This window comes from Harpia harpyja, chromosome 16 (genome assembly GCF_026419915.1).
Source record: "Harpia harpyja isolate bHarHar1 chromosome 16, bHarHar1 primary haplotype, whole genome shotgun sequence".
NCBI classification, from domain to species: Eukaryota; Metazoa; Chordata; class Aves; order Accipitriformes; family Accipitridae; genus Harpia; species Harpia harpyja.
The window spans coordinates 12,330,529-12,344,799 of record NC_068955.1 but is presented as its reverse complement, the minus strand read 5'-3'; the positions used below and the strand labels follow the sequence as shown (position 1 = coordinate 12,344,799).

Here is a 14,271-nt window from a genome sequence, read left to right as displayed (position 1 = left end):
TCAGTTAATTAAAGTGCTATGCTTAATTAGGCTATGAAGACTCCAGAAATGCTGGACTCCAGAAAATAAAATGGGATGAGCATGTTATTAGCTTGTGTTTCCTCTCTCCAACTCAGGGGTCATGCTCCACATGATCTGGGACGGTTTGGTTTTGGGGTTTTTTTTTTGTATCTACCCGAATTTGTTTTGGACTCTTCTTGTTTCTTGTATAATTACATCTTTTTTTTGGCCTCTTAGGACTGATCAACACACTCATTTAGGAGAGGCGTCTGTTAATGGCCCTGTATGATATGTGATGTCTACTACCTTGGCTGAAGAAAATGAACTGATATCCAGGTGTTTGAGTGTTTCTTGAGGATTTCATCTAGACCCTGTTGAAGCCAGTCACTGCTGCACTAATTTTGCAAGGGATCAGGACCAGCAACATTTATATTCTAGATTTTAAGACATTGTACAGAAATTCATAAGTGTAAAAATATTGCACATTGAGAAATACCAATAATTTTTGCGTATGTTTATATTGTATTGTTCTAAATAATGGGTGGCCTGTGAAATAAGATCCTGCTACCCATGTAATGATGACAGTAGTGTTACTATAGTTAAAATGGCTGTAAGAATAGTTTTATAAAAAGTGAATACACAAATCTAATGTATTTGAGACATAACTATTTGACGATTAGTGTGACCAAAGTATTTAGCAGTTTTCATACATTTTTCACCTTGTAAAAAGAAAAAAATGAATTCATGTTTCTTCTGAAACTGAAATGCCCTATAAATGTTATTTTGGTTGTTTTAGCTTACAAAAGTGATTTAAATGAAAATTTTTTGGTGTTCAACATTTTACAACAGGTTTTTTAATTGGTAATTGTTTTCTGTATTGTTTAAAACAGATCAAAAATGTAAGTCTATTGGTAGAGGTTTTAAGTATTTATTGCTACAACTTAGTTGACAAATTGATGTTACTGTAAAGCCATATGTTCTGTTAAGTCTTGTTTGCTTGAAACAATACCTTACAGGTGAAACACTAGAATATTTGAAGTGCGCATAGCTTGTTGTGTTTAAGTGATTCACCTGCCTTTTAACCCATTCACCAAGATTTAGTTTAATACAATGCATTATACAAGGAACATTTCAGAACAATCTGCGTATTTAAAACGCTATAATCCTTTTAGACAAGTCAAGTAAATTAAATGCCCGTGCTGCTAATGTAATTACAGTACATGCATTTTAAAAGTATATAGTGTTTTTAATACAAATTTTGGCAGCAGAGCATGTTAATTGTTACTTTCACTGTACTGATCTGTGTGAGGCTTTCATTTGTATGTTCTAAACCAGTTTTTTCACAGCTGGTTTGTGTATATATATATAGTGATTATGGAAACTAATTCTGTGTAATTTATAATTTTCTATGTCAGTGTAAAATTCCAACAGCCTTCTCAAACAAACAGAAGCAATATACTGTATATTGCCACATTGTCTGGTGAAAGGGTTAAAGTACTTCACCTCCTGCACTTTTAGATACAAATTCATTTTTGTTTCTGTAATAGTTATATTCATTTATTTTTTACATCATTTGTTTTCCTGACCAGTATTTAAAGCCAAAAGGATACTCTAAACAATGGCCAATGATTTATTTTAGAAGGTGTCCCAAGCAACGTGCCTAAACATTACATTGCATACAGAAATAAAAAAAAAAAACCACATATGTATAATGGCATCGCCCTTATTGTTTCCTCTTGCATTTTCTGCAGCAAATTTGTGGCACTCGTCATTGCAAATTGTTACAAACTGATCAGTTGTGTGAAAATTGAGGGGAAAAACACTATCATAGGTGGAATTGGTAACTATTTTATTTATTTGCCCTTTTATTTGTACTTTATAAATGATGGAATTCAGTCAGTTTCTAAGTTTTCTTCTTCAGTTCAGAATTACTTCCAGATCAGCTTGACCAAAAATGTTTTGTATATTAGCTTTAAGGTTGGCAGCTGTCCTTTTATCACTTTCTGATCTGTTATTGAACAATTAAGGAAATTATTGAGCAATTGTGGAAACAAAACCACTCATTTCAACACATGACTTGCAGTCCATGTAGAGCAATGTGTTGTCTTACATAAGTTTGATGCTTTTAAGGAATGAAACTTTTGTCCTTTCCAGTGCAGCTATTTTTCCCTTGCTAACAAGTTGAATTTACTAGCTACATAGCCATGAAAAGTGAAGGAGATGCTGGCCCCAAATTAGTTGAAACTGTATTTCAGCCCTGTTGTCTGCAGTTCAACGAAGTCTTCTAGTATGTTGTCCTTCCCTCTGTTAATGAACTGTCATATCAGTCCACTATCCAGTTCATACTGAGCTCAAAATTGAAAAAGGAGTATTTTGTCCCCCTTCCCTCCATTCCTGATAAGTAATATCAGTTGGGTTGAGGTGTGAGAAGTGGTGGTGAGTGGAATTCACCCTTCAGTGTAGTTTGCCTTCTAATTAAAGGGTGCAACAGAGGTAAACTAGGTTGGCTTACCTCATGCTGATTCCAGTGGTCTTGAGGGTGTTTCCTTACTATTGCATTTATTGTTAGTTTTAACAGCTTGTGTGGGAGGTAAGTTTAAGCCTGGGATTTAACCTAGATTTGACGTAGTGTGAGCTTGTTCTGAGGAGGTGTGGGGTGTGTTTTACCCACTAACTGTATTACTTGTACAAGGAACCCTGAACTTGAAGGGAAAGCTTTGGAGATGTGTTTTTGGGGAGGGTGTATGGGGGTGTGTACACACACCACCCCCACCCCCACACCTTTTGCCATCTTTTACCAACACTTTTATGCTGCTCACATATGCTTACAAACGTTTGAACCTACTTGGGAGGTTCTTCTGAATGGCTGTGTTACCCAGCCTGTTTAATCAAATTTGACTTGCATGCAATGGAATTTATAGTTGTCTTTATTAAAAGATACTTCAATGCATTTGTGAGATGGACTAAAGTCTAGTACCTTTGTACAGGTTTGACTTCCTACAGTGTATTTAGCAGCAGTTAGGATGAAATAAGCTTGCTTTGAATGGCTTATGCTGAATAATATACGCATTGCCACATTTCACAGTGCTCTTTGAAATGAGTGGAGGCTTAGTCACCTGAAAGTGAGGAATAATGATGTCAGTTGATATAAAAGGGCAATGGATTTAACCCTCAGGACTTCTCTGGTAAAGGATTTTTACTCAAGTAAGAGCAAGTTGCAAAAGTGGCTAGACCAGCAATATGTGCAATATCTCATTGCGTCTTCAGACCTGTGTCTCTGTTACCTGGCAGAGTGGATGAATCATGCCTTCTTGACCAGTTAAACCATTATTTTTAAGTAAAAGTGTAAGGCATTGTCTTGACTAACGTTGTTGTTATTAATTAAGCAAGCATTCCCCCTGTTCTGTGAGTTGACAGGTAGTCACTGAGAAGACAAGAAGATAGTTGAAACAATCTCATTATATCATTGTAAATGCAACCCAGTGTGACCAGGCTCTTCAGTGAAATGTACCTTTTTGCTCCCGTTAAGCCTAGTATCTACCTCTTGAAAACAGTGAGTTCTATATTATCATCTGCCCACTCCTGTGGAAACTTGCTGTGACATTCATTCTTTGTATGAAATCCACTGAGGAGTTATGAAAGACTTATGAGGAAGATGAATCAGGTTATTACTATGCTCGTTATAAACTTATTTTCCTGTTTAAATTAGCTTTGATTTCCTTGGAGATTGTTTTGTTTTCTGACATACATCTTACACAGTTATATCAGGAAGTATTTGTTTTATATAACTGATGGCTCTACTGATACACTTAAACAATCACTTCTGACTCTCAGGATAAATAGTGCTTTCTCCAGTGTAGTGTAAGTGCTTCAAGTTTCTGTATAAAAGTATCTGTATTGTTTCCCAAACCAAGATGGAAAATGGAATTTAATGCAGCAGCAACAAGCCCTTTTTGTCAAGTATTTAACTTCTTTTAGTTTCTGCATCTTACTTCCTAACAGGTAAGGATTTGGCATTCTTCTGTGCCATTGTTGTTTGAATATGTGAGGTTACAGCAAGGAGGAAGACTAAGGCAATAAAATTAAAATTAAAAAATACTCTTAGCATAAAAATAGAGGCATCTTCCTACCTGCTTTTGCTAGGATACTTCATGAAATCTTTTGGACTTGCCCAGACCTGGCTTGGCTTTCTGGTTCAAATTGTTCCAAGCCTGTGATTTGCCCTGTGCCTAGACTTACGTGTTTACACTTCTCTTAATGACATCATAGGGAAGTCAGTGTGTGCTTCTTACTATTCTGCCACAAGCTGAAGCAGTAACGAGAACTGAACTGTACATTGTGTTTTGCTAGCAGTATCTTTCAGAATTTCTCTCTAGTGGATGAATCTGGGCTTAGTGTTTGATGCATCTTTTTCCACCAGAGAGGGGAACTTTTTCTGCACTTTATCTTCTCTAAATCAGTAAGTACCTTGCAAAATGAGGTAGGATTCCCTTTAGTTCATCTTTCTGGCCATAGCTTTAAGTAGTGCAATTCTGATTCTAGGATCTTCTTCAGATGGAGTGTTCTCCCTTCTCATTCCAGATCTCTTCTGAGTGGTGTGGGTGCTTTCCTGTGATCAGTGTTCTCTGCATCTCAAAACATGGATTCTGAAGACTGTAATTTAGATCATGATTGTCTGCTGGCGTACAGTCATCCAGATTAAGAGAACCAAATCTTGCCTAGCTGTCGTTGAGTAGATTTTGTCACTCGTCACTCGTGTCTCATGAGATTCAGCTTACCCACTTTGCTCAGGTAAAGTTTGGTTGTCTCACTACTTTAGTCTGTGGATGATAATTAGGTAGATTGGTGGTTGATTCTCAAGGGCATAATAGAGATACTTCACTTTTTCGGATGGATCCTGGACCTGTTACTTACAGATCTCTTGGGACTGCTTTTGAACTCCACTATGTGCTACTCTTCCTGTCTTTCTTACCTGGGGGGGGTGTCCTGGGTTCGGCTGGGATGGAGTTAGTTTTCAGAGGAAGCTGGGAGGGGGCACAGCCAGGACAGCTGACCTGAACTAGCCAAGGGGATATTCCATACATACCATATGACATCATGCCCAATATCTGACTGGGGAGCGGGATGGGGAGGGGGATGGGAGGTCTGTCACGTTGCAGGTGGTGAGCAATTGCATTGCACATCACTTGTTTTGTATATTCTTTTATTAGTACTACTGTTATTGTTTCTTCTCGCCTTGTGCTGTCCCAGTAAACTGTCCTTATCTCAACCCACGAGGCTCTACCTTTTTTTTTTTCTTTTCTTTTCTGATTCTCTCTCCATCCCACCGGAGAGGAGGGGAGGAGTGAGCGAGCGGCCATCTGGTGCTTTGGTGCCGGCTGGGCTGAAACCACAACAGGGGGGTTCTTCCCTTCCCCTCTTACCTACACCAATTATTTGTCAAAGGTTGTCACAATTACATCTTGGGTAATAAATTAACCTAGTTCTTTCGGAGGGGCACTGGAGCCTCACTGCATGCATTGCAAATAAATCCTGTTTTTCCGTACACCAAACAGAATTAGGTGTTTGGAAAAGCCTTCTTTGCTATTTTTTTCAAATGAAAGATAGGAAGTGTTGACTGACTGTCTTCTACTGGCTCTTGTATTAGTGGCACAAGATTGCCGAGATAAGCCTACTGACTCTGCTAAAACGCAAGTGACCTTGTTTCTGTTGTTGGAGTTCTCCACAGCACCTTTCCTGCTATACCTTTATAGAAACACTTGCTGTTAATGCTGTATTTGTTAAAAAGGTTTGTTCTTCTGTAGTCACTGCTAAACCATCGTTCTGCAGTGTGCTTTCAAATGAGAAGGGTTCTGGTTTGGAAAGAGCCATAGTGGACTGTGCACACTGATCAGCTAGCATTCAAAAGAAAAGAGGTAGTAACTAGGAATTGTGAGATTTTCATGCGACTATGGTGTCCTATTCTTTCTCTGTAGTCCCTTCAGAATTAAGTAGCTTGAAAAGATAAAAGGGCTGAGGAAGTGTGCAGTGCTTTTTTTTTAATGCTGGTACTGTGCATGTCTAGTTTGAAGTACTGTAAAGATAAGTCTCTGAACTTGGGAAGTGGTGGGTGACTTCCTGATAACTACATTGTTTCAAGTGTGTTATTTACATCATTCATACGTAATTCATATTGATTGCGATGTCCAAGCACTTAAGACAATTTTTAACTAAGCTGTATAAATAAATGTATAGATACATGCTTGTGTGCGCACACATCAATAGGTAGGATATATTCTCTTAACACGGCTGACTGCAGTGTGCATGGTGCGTTTCCTAAATGCACTGAACTGTGGAACACTAGGAAGAAGAAAGAAGTACTTGTGCATATGGTACAGCCCATTCGGAAGCACTTCAGTAAATATAAAATGTTTTTAAGCTCCTGTCTCTGCACACGTAGACATTATCTGTGGTCGCTGGCCAGCCTGAGTGTAATTTGACTGGAGGAGGAACTGGTGCCTCTGATTTCTTGAGGCCAACTTCCACTTTTGTCAAAGAAGATTTCTCTGCTTCTCTCATAGTCCAACTGCTTGATATGTTTGAGCCTTTTTGTTGACATATTTATAGCTCCCCAGGAACCAAGGCAAGAACTTGTATTTGTGATTATTGAATCAACACTGTTCGCTTCAGCCAAAAGTGGTTCATCTGTAAACTTGTACTCATGCTGTTAATCTGTTAACTGCTATGCTTCTGCATGCTGCATTGAATTCTCGACACAATGGTGAGATCTAGCTGCTTCAGCAACTGTCACCAGTACTGTCCTCAAGAACACACTGAAAGACTGACTGCAGCTTTGAATTTGGTGTTCCACAGATGTAAACCATCATAACACCCTGTGTGAGAAAGGTAGGGTCTCTCTGATGTGGTGGAACAAGCCTCCAGCTGCTCTAAGGAGTGGTCTAATGCATCCTGAAAACAGTCCGAAGGAAGTAAACTCACCTGCGTGGTTACCTGCTGTTCATTCGGAGCTTCCTGGTCTCTGCTGGAGGAACAAATTGCCCTTGACTTTACATTAAGCCCAGAGAACAGTGGCTACAGATAGTGCCTGCAGGACCTCCTGCCCCCAGCCATCCCAGCATCTGAGCTGAGCAGGCTGCACAGAAAGGTCTTTGCAGAGGAGTCGGCTCTGAAGGAAGCTTTCATACCTAGTGGGAGTCTCCAATTATGTAGAATGGAGTATCTCAGAAAAAGGCTTTCATTGCAAAACTAGGTGCAGGTTATGTTAAGCTTGATTGTGCATATGAGGGTGCTTGGTGCTCTGTCATCTGAGCTATTCTCCAACATCCTTTTCTGTCATATGAGAAAGCATGGACTATGTTCTAAATGACTAACTGATACCGAAAAGCCGGTCGAAGAAACTCTCTAAGACTCGTTTTGGAGTTTTAGAAAGCAGGCATTCTTTATTGCAGCGCTGGATGCACGGGGGATAATTCCACCTAGCGTGCATGCCACAGCTTTAGCACAAACAGGTTATATAGAATAACTAATTGCATATTAATCAGATTAGTATACATATACATAAAAATGATTGCAACTGATTATCATAGTACTGCCTACATCCGATCATGTGCAATGAAGGATCCATTTGAGTCGAAGGGCTGCTTTTGCCACCACCGACCCATTTGAAGTTCTTGTTGGCTGTCCTTGAAGTCTTTATTCTTGTTCTTGTTCTTTGATCTTGAAACTTAACGCCATTTCAATCACATGTGGTCAGTTTCAACATTGTTCTCATCTAGCATACAGGAACATCTAGTCATAAGAGCAAAGAACTGCAAAACTTATGAATAACTACCTCTACTAGTTAATTGCTTGGCTATACTTTTGTCTATTGTTTCAATCATAGTGTTAGTATAAGATTTTTAATAATTATTTACCAAATCTCACTTTTACAGTCACCTAGCAGCAAACCAGTTTCCATGGCTGGTACAAAATATTAAAACCATCAAAATATTTAGACGTGCCATACAGAATGTATGGAAATATGCTATCATAACCAGTTCCTTCAATGAGAGGGGTAGCTGCTACTTCCTAATGCATTCTTGTGCCAAGTGGCTGGAGAGGAATAAGGAAAGCGGTGTTGGGGTAGTGTGACAGATTCATACAGAGACTAGATCACCCAGTTACACTGAAACTTACTTATTGGGAGCAAGAAATTCTTTATGTTCACAAATGTGCAAAGTCTGTCACCAAAAGGTTATAGGTAGGCAACAGAGTAGAATGGGAAGATCTCTATTGCACATGTCAAGATATGGGCTTGAAAGAAATAAAGCAGATAAATGGCGAAGTTAAGCTTTGAGGGCAGGGGAAGGGGATTCGGAGTTCTTAATCTCAAGCAAGCTCTTGTTTATCTTTTTGGTCATTGCAACACTTCAGTGAGCTGGAAGAAGGTTAAATCTTTCTAGCTGGCTAACTGCCTGCAAAATAATGGACTGCTGTGAACAAGAACATCTGAATGACCTTGTGCTCCTGGGAGAATTTTTTTTTTCAACTAGTTCATGGCCATGATTCCTGTGTCAAGTTAATAATGAGGGAAAAGGATGAAGTTGTGAGTTGCACTAGAAGAAAGAAGCAGGATGCACAGTAACCAAATCCTCTGAAGAAGTTGTTAACATGAAGTCAGAATTTATACTGATGGTGTGGGCTGAGTATTACATACTGAAATATGACTCTGGAATGTGAAGATTCAGAAACTCAAATGATTGCTGCTGCTGGACAAAAATCACAAGGTTATTAGTTTTCTATTGACATCAATTGTCTTAAGAGACTTCTGTCTAGACTTGCTATGAGGACTGCAAATTTAGTTTTCACTTACATGTAACAGAAGATACAGACTGATAATATGGCATGTTTGGAGGTGTAATTAGTTCATTTTTAAGATTATTTTTGAGACTGTTGTAACACCCAACCATATATGTTGTCAAGGTATTCCACAGGCTCTTATCTGACTGTAGGACTTAATATGGCCTCTGGACTTTTGATATGCTCCAGCTTTGATCCAAACTAGTATGTCTCTGCTTGATTACTGCTACCTTTGACAATCTTCACTGTATGTTCTCATAACAGAAAAGCTTTTTTAACCTCAGAGTGGAAAGGGTAACAGGGCAAGAAGGATTTTTTTGTAAACAATGTATGGCCATGATGTGTGCTACAAACCTCTAAGAATATTTAGAAACTCAAAAATGAGCATAAGCTTTTCTATTAGCTACAACTTTTCTGTTGAGGAGGAATAAAGGTAATGATGTTTACTACTAAGCTGATATGCATTTATTAGGTCTTCAGCTTACTGAATATATGTGTAAGGATTGCTCGCTGCTTTTCTGCTGACATAGCAGCTTCTCTAGTGGCTGTGGATGGAACTGATGAAACACTGCAGTAACTATAGTGCATGTATAGTATTTGAACTTTGAAACAAACCGCTCTTACTCTAAAAAGTGAAGGAGAGAGCAAACTCTATGTCAATACTGTCTAATACTCTTCACTGTAAGAGACTTGTATCCCTTTTGCTTAAGAGCTTTATCATCAGGATAGTTTTCTTGCAGAACTTAAGGAAAAGGAACAGTGCTAGAGATGAGGGTTTTTTGTATGCTCAAAAGATGATAATTACAAATAGGGTAACAGATAAATGATTCCAGCTTTTTAATTATTTTTTGCAGTACAAAAGTAGCTCTTGCTTTCTATGCATTAAGAATCCTGGCGGCGTTGTATTTGGCATTCTCTTTTGCCTGATGTCTCATGGAAGATTTCACAGAACTGAGATTTGGGACTGTGCAAAGGTAGAATGAACTGTTATTAAAACTGCAAAAATCACATACTCAAGGCAAGTATTTATGAAGTAAATGTTCCTTTTTCGTAGATGTTAGAAGCTAAATAGAGATGAAGGCTGATAAGTAAAAGCATGTATGTCTAAAGCTGAGAGAGGCAATTCAAAACATCTGTTCCGCAAATCTGTGTAACAAAGACTGGCATTTCACTTCATTCCTACTGCTATTGCTTTGAGTCCAGTAATCTGCCTCTGACTGGTGAATGTTGGTTATATTAATTGATGTCTCTTAATAGATCTGGATAAAGTAACTTACTGGTAGCAATCAAAAAAAGCACACCATTTTAGTAGCCTTGTTTGTAATTGATAATAGGTCTAAAATTCAGAAGTGGCATATATTATATAAATCAAGGCAGTAGATCTAACTGAAATAAAAAAGCTGGTCTTACCCCATACCTGAGGAGTTAAATGACACAGAAAAAAAGTTTTACATCTGTCTTCAGCTTACTAGCTACCCATACAACTGCAGTGCCTTGCATCTGAAATCAGATTTTTGCAAAAACAAAAATTAAGTACATCACATCTACAGTATGATGCATCACACTTACACCTTTTTTGGGGGGATATCACTTAGTATACTGCAATTTTAATTGTTTTGTTTGCCACAGTGAGGAACTAGGTCAGAACTGCTTAGTTTATTTCTAGTAGTAATGTGAAATATAACTAACTTCTAAGCACTGATTGGGAGTCCTAGCAACCCAAAACTCATCTACCGTTGAGCCTTTAGAATCAAACTTCTTGTAGCCTTGTTTCCCTATGTGGTTGGTTTTGGTCTGTTGTTTGGTTTGGTTTTGTTTTTTTCCACCCCCTCTAATCCACTTGAGCATGCTAGATCAGCTTGAACTGTGGGTCTGTCACATGCTCTGTGACAAGCTCAGTTTGAGTTATATACAGTGTAATTCCAGATCATCTATGCTTAAATTCTCGTTCTATTTCTCCTCCCTCCCCTTGCCCACTTCTTGAGAACTGGCAAAACAGTAGAAATCCAAATCAGAAGTGTTTTTCCTCTCTGAAGCCTGCCTCTCTGAGGAGAAGAAAAGGGCCTATTCTGCTGCAAGAGGAGTAAGAACTGACAGCTGGGCAGTGAGAAGAGGCTTGCTTGAGATCTGATGCCCAAGGTGATGCAGAACACTTAAGGGGCAACAGAGTCCCCAGATTTCCAGCCCCCATGGCTGTCAATGCTCAGCATGAGTCTTAATTTGCAGGGTCCCCATGCCTTGCAGAAGGTAAGGCTCAGTAAAAATCAGTATCTCTCTTTGGTAGTAGCCAACACTTCAAAACCTTACAAGCTGCACAGCCAAGTTGCATTGTAACCAGAAGGGAAACCATGACCACTTATCCCATCCCATGTAATTTGGTTTTTTCCACTATGCATATCTACCTATTTTCTAAGGATTTAAAAGATACTAAAGCATTTCCTATAATATATTTTACTACTGTCACTATCTTTAAAGGAAGACGTTTGTTCAGTTTAAAAATACAAACTTGTTTTTAATAGATTACAGGTGTTAGTATATGAATGCTTAAATAGCTTTGAGATCAAAGCTTTTGTTTTTTTCATCAAGTTTTAGTGGTGGCACGTTCTCAAACAGCTGTTAATGTGATATTAAAAAGACGTAGCTGCCCTTTCAAAAACAGTACAGGGAAAAAATGCCCCCTTTTCATAGATTCGAGCACAGCTAATGAACAGCATAGTAAAACTCCTCAATTACACGTATTGTCCATCACACTAATCACTAATATAAATCTATGACTGTTGTGCCCATGAAAAAATAAGGAAGGAAAAGCTGGACAATTTTATCTTACAAGAAAAGTTTTTAAATTCTTGATGATGAAGTATACCATCTTAGTAGTGTGGACTAACTCCATATTAAAAAAAAAGTAGAAAAAAACCAATAAAACAAAAATTGGCAGTCTTGGCTGTAGTACTGGGATTCTGTTGAATTTGTAATGCTCCCCATGCACTTTAAATAAATAAAAACTCTAACAAGTCATTAAACTGACATTTAGTCAGAATTGGGCACTTTTCTATTGGTGAAACATTTGCTGTAGAAAATGCATTTGAATGATGACCACGATAACACTTTTTTGGTAAATTACTGGTACTGCGTTGTCGATGTAAGACTAGCATTATTAGTTGATGTAAGACTAGCTTGAATTTTTAACATCTAAAACTTAGATTGGCTGTACCCATCTATTAATACCTTCTCATATTTATTTAGTCTGAAAGAAGTGACTTAATTGTTGTTTATATTTGAGAAGGCAGCATTCCTGAGATGCAATAGGTGGATCCAGAGTGTTCCTCTAGAGGAACCTGCCTCTCTAATGATTATCAGGAAAGCCTGGGCAAACAGCTGGCTCATGTAGCCCTATAGTTACGGTAACTAAAATTTAATTATACAGTCCTTTATCAAAAATCGTTTGGGTTTTCTTTCCCTATAATATTCCTTACTCCTATTCCACCAGCCTTTTGATGATAGACTGACTTAGTATCTATGTTGGGGAAGGTGAGAGAAAGACCAGCTTCATAGTTAGACTTGCAAATTTCTTGCTTACTAGTCAAAAGAACAGTAAATACAAATAAAATTCAAGTGATATTCTTTGGCATTGGACAGTAGTTACATAGGTAGCAGTGTATTGCATTTCTTTCTGAGGCAGGTCAGCTTGCCCCTTACTGGTCTACTTATCTGTTAGACCAGTAAATTATAACTTTGTAGGATGTAAAATCCAAAGTGAGGGCAAGAACCATAAAGCTTTTAAATGACAAAAAGACAAAACTTCAAACTGAGATGGGTAACATGAAGAAGCAGTAACAAGAAGAATGCTAAGGGATTAAGTAACTATCCTATGACTTCTTCAAGTAGCACCATACAAATGAAGCGCCTCAGATGCATATTCTGATCGGTTATTTAAATAACCTGAATTTAAAAGTAAGTTTCATTTCTGTTATGAGGATTAGCTTTCCAGGGCACAACTCCATTTGTAACACTGTATCTCTCAGACTTGTGAGGCACAGCTTCCCTTTAACTTCCCACCTTTGCCAAAAAGATCACATTTATCTACTTATTTTCTAATTTTATTCCTTATTACAATCTCCGCTTACTTGGTCTACTTAAAAACACCTAAAAATAGGCCCTATTTTTACGACTTTCCATGCTTCTAGTACAAAGTAGTGTTTATCATCTTGTACCAAGAGCAGTTATTCTCTATTTTGCCCTTGACAGGCAGCACTGATGCTAGAGGACTTCTCTTTTGCGTGAACCTCTTGGAGGCAAATACAGCAACATTAACATCGCTATACTAACTGCTGCAGAGTCTCCACCCAAATCCCTGAGGGGGACCATGAGAAACTTAGAGTTTTTCCTTTTCATTACTGTCCCTCCTTTGGTTACCGGCTGAATGGTTTCTCCTCATAATCAGTCCATGAGGTCTCAAGATAGTATTTTGTGGTTGCATCATATTTCATCATGCCTGCTTTCTTCATCTCTTTTCAGAAACATTTTCTGTCAGTCATAGCAGGAAATGATCTCCCTGTTGGCTGCACTGACCAGGTAGTGGTAGTATACTTCTGTAACAGATGAAACAGCATCTAAACTTGGGTCTTGAAATCTTCAGTTGTAAAACATTCTTGCAAAGCTTCTATGCCCAGTCATCCCCAAGACTAGGAGTCCTAACTGTGCTCCCTGGGCAGGGTTTGTAAGTATCTGAGTTCACCATATCAGATAGAAAGGATGAACTGTTTTTAGTGGTGGTGATGAGCTCTAAAAACAGAGTACTTTGGGGCATAACAGGTGAAAGCTTGGGGCTTTTTTTTAGAGATTTCACAGAGCTGGGTTACTGATTTTATGTGTCCGAACAAACAGTATGACTATTTCTTATAAACACAAGTACTGCTGCCATTACAAAGGAGTTGGGTACTTGTAAAGTTATCTAAGCTGTCAAAATTTTAAAATCTCCTGAGTCTATTTGGACCACTCTGGCTTCTCAGAAATGGGAAGATTTTGCCAACTAAGCCAATTAAAAGTTGAAGAATATTTTCTGAAATCTGGAAGCATAGATAAAAGTGAGCCAATATGATAACTATCCTCTGAGCTCACAAACAAGTCGCTCAGATCTTTTGAACAAGATACGAAGTTTGCGTTGTCCGCTGATAAAATGAAAGTTAGTATTTGCAGTTCTAGATGCAATTTCAGATTTGTATCTTTTATTTCTACTGGATCTCTAAAAAAAAAAAAAAACCAACCCAACAAAACAAAACCATTTGTAGTCTATATAGACAAAAACAATCAAAGAAATTGAACCTGATTAAGAATTTGATGCTTTGATATGGTTAAGGATCAGGTTCTTTATATCTTTACAATAAAGTTATTTTGTGAAACTTAAGACTATTCTGTGAAAGAGTGAGGGTACTG

At 38.1% G+C, this 14,271-nt stretch overlaps 1 protein-coding gene across 11 annotated transcripts in view; it reads left to right on the top strand.

Annotated features, from left to right (window-relative positions):
* Nucleotides 1-1,717, top strand: part of LOC128153058 (serine/threonine-protein phosphatase 6 regulatory subunit 3) — a 67,446-nt gene extending 65,729 nt beyond the window's left edge. For all 11 annotated transcript variants that reach the window (XR_008238832.1, XR_008238833.1, XM_052811904.1 and 8 more), the window contains one exon: nt 238-1,717. Coding sequence is in view for 9 of the 11 variants with exons in the window: in XM_052811904.1 (XP_052667864.1) it covers nt 238-289 (52 nt within the window). In the remaining 2 variants the exon portion in view is untranslated. The remainder of the gene's footprint in view (nt 1-237) is intronic.
* Nucleotides 1,718-14,271: the final 12,554 nt, after the last annotated feature.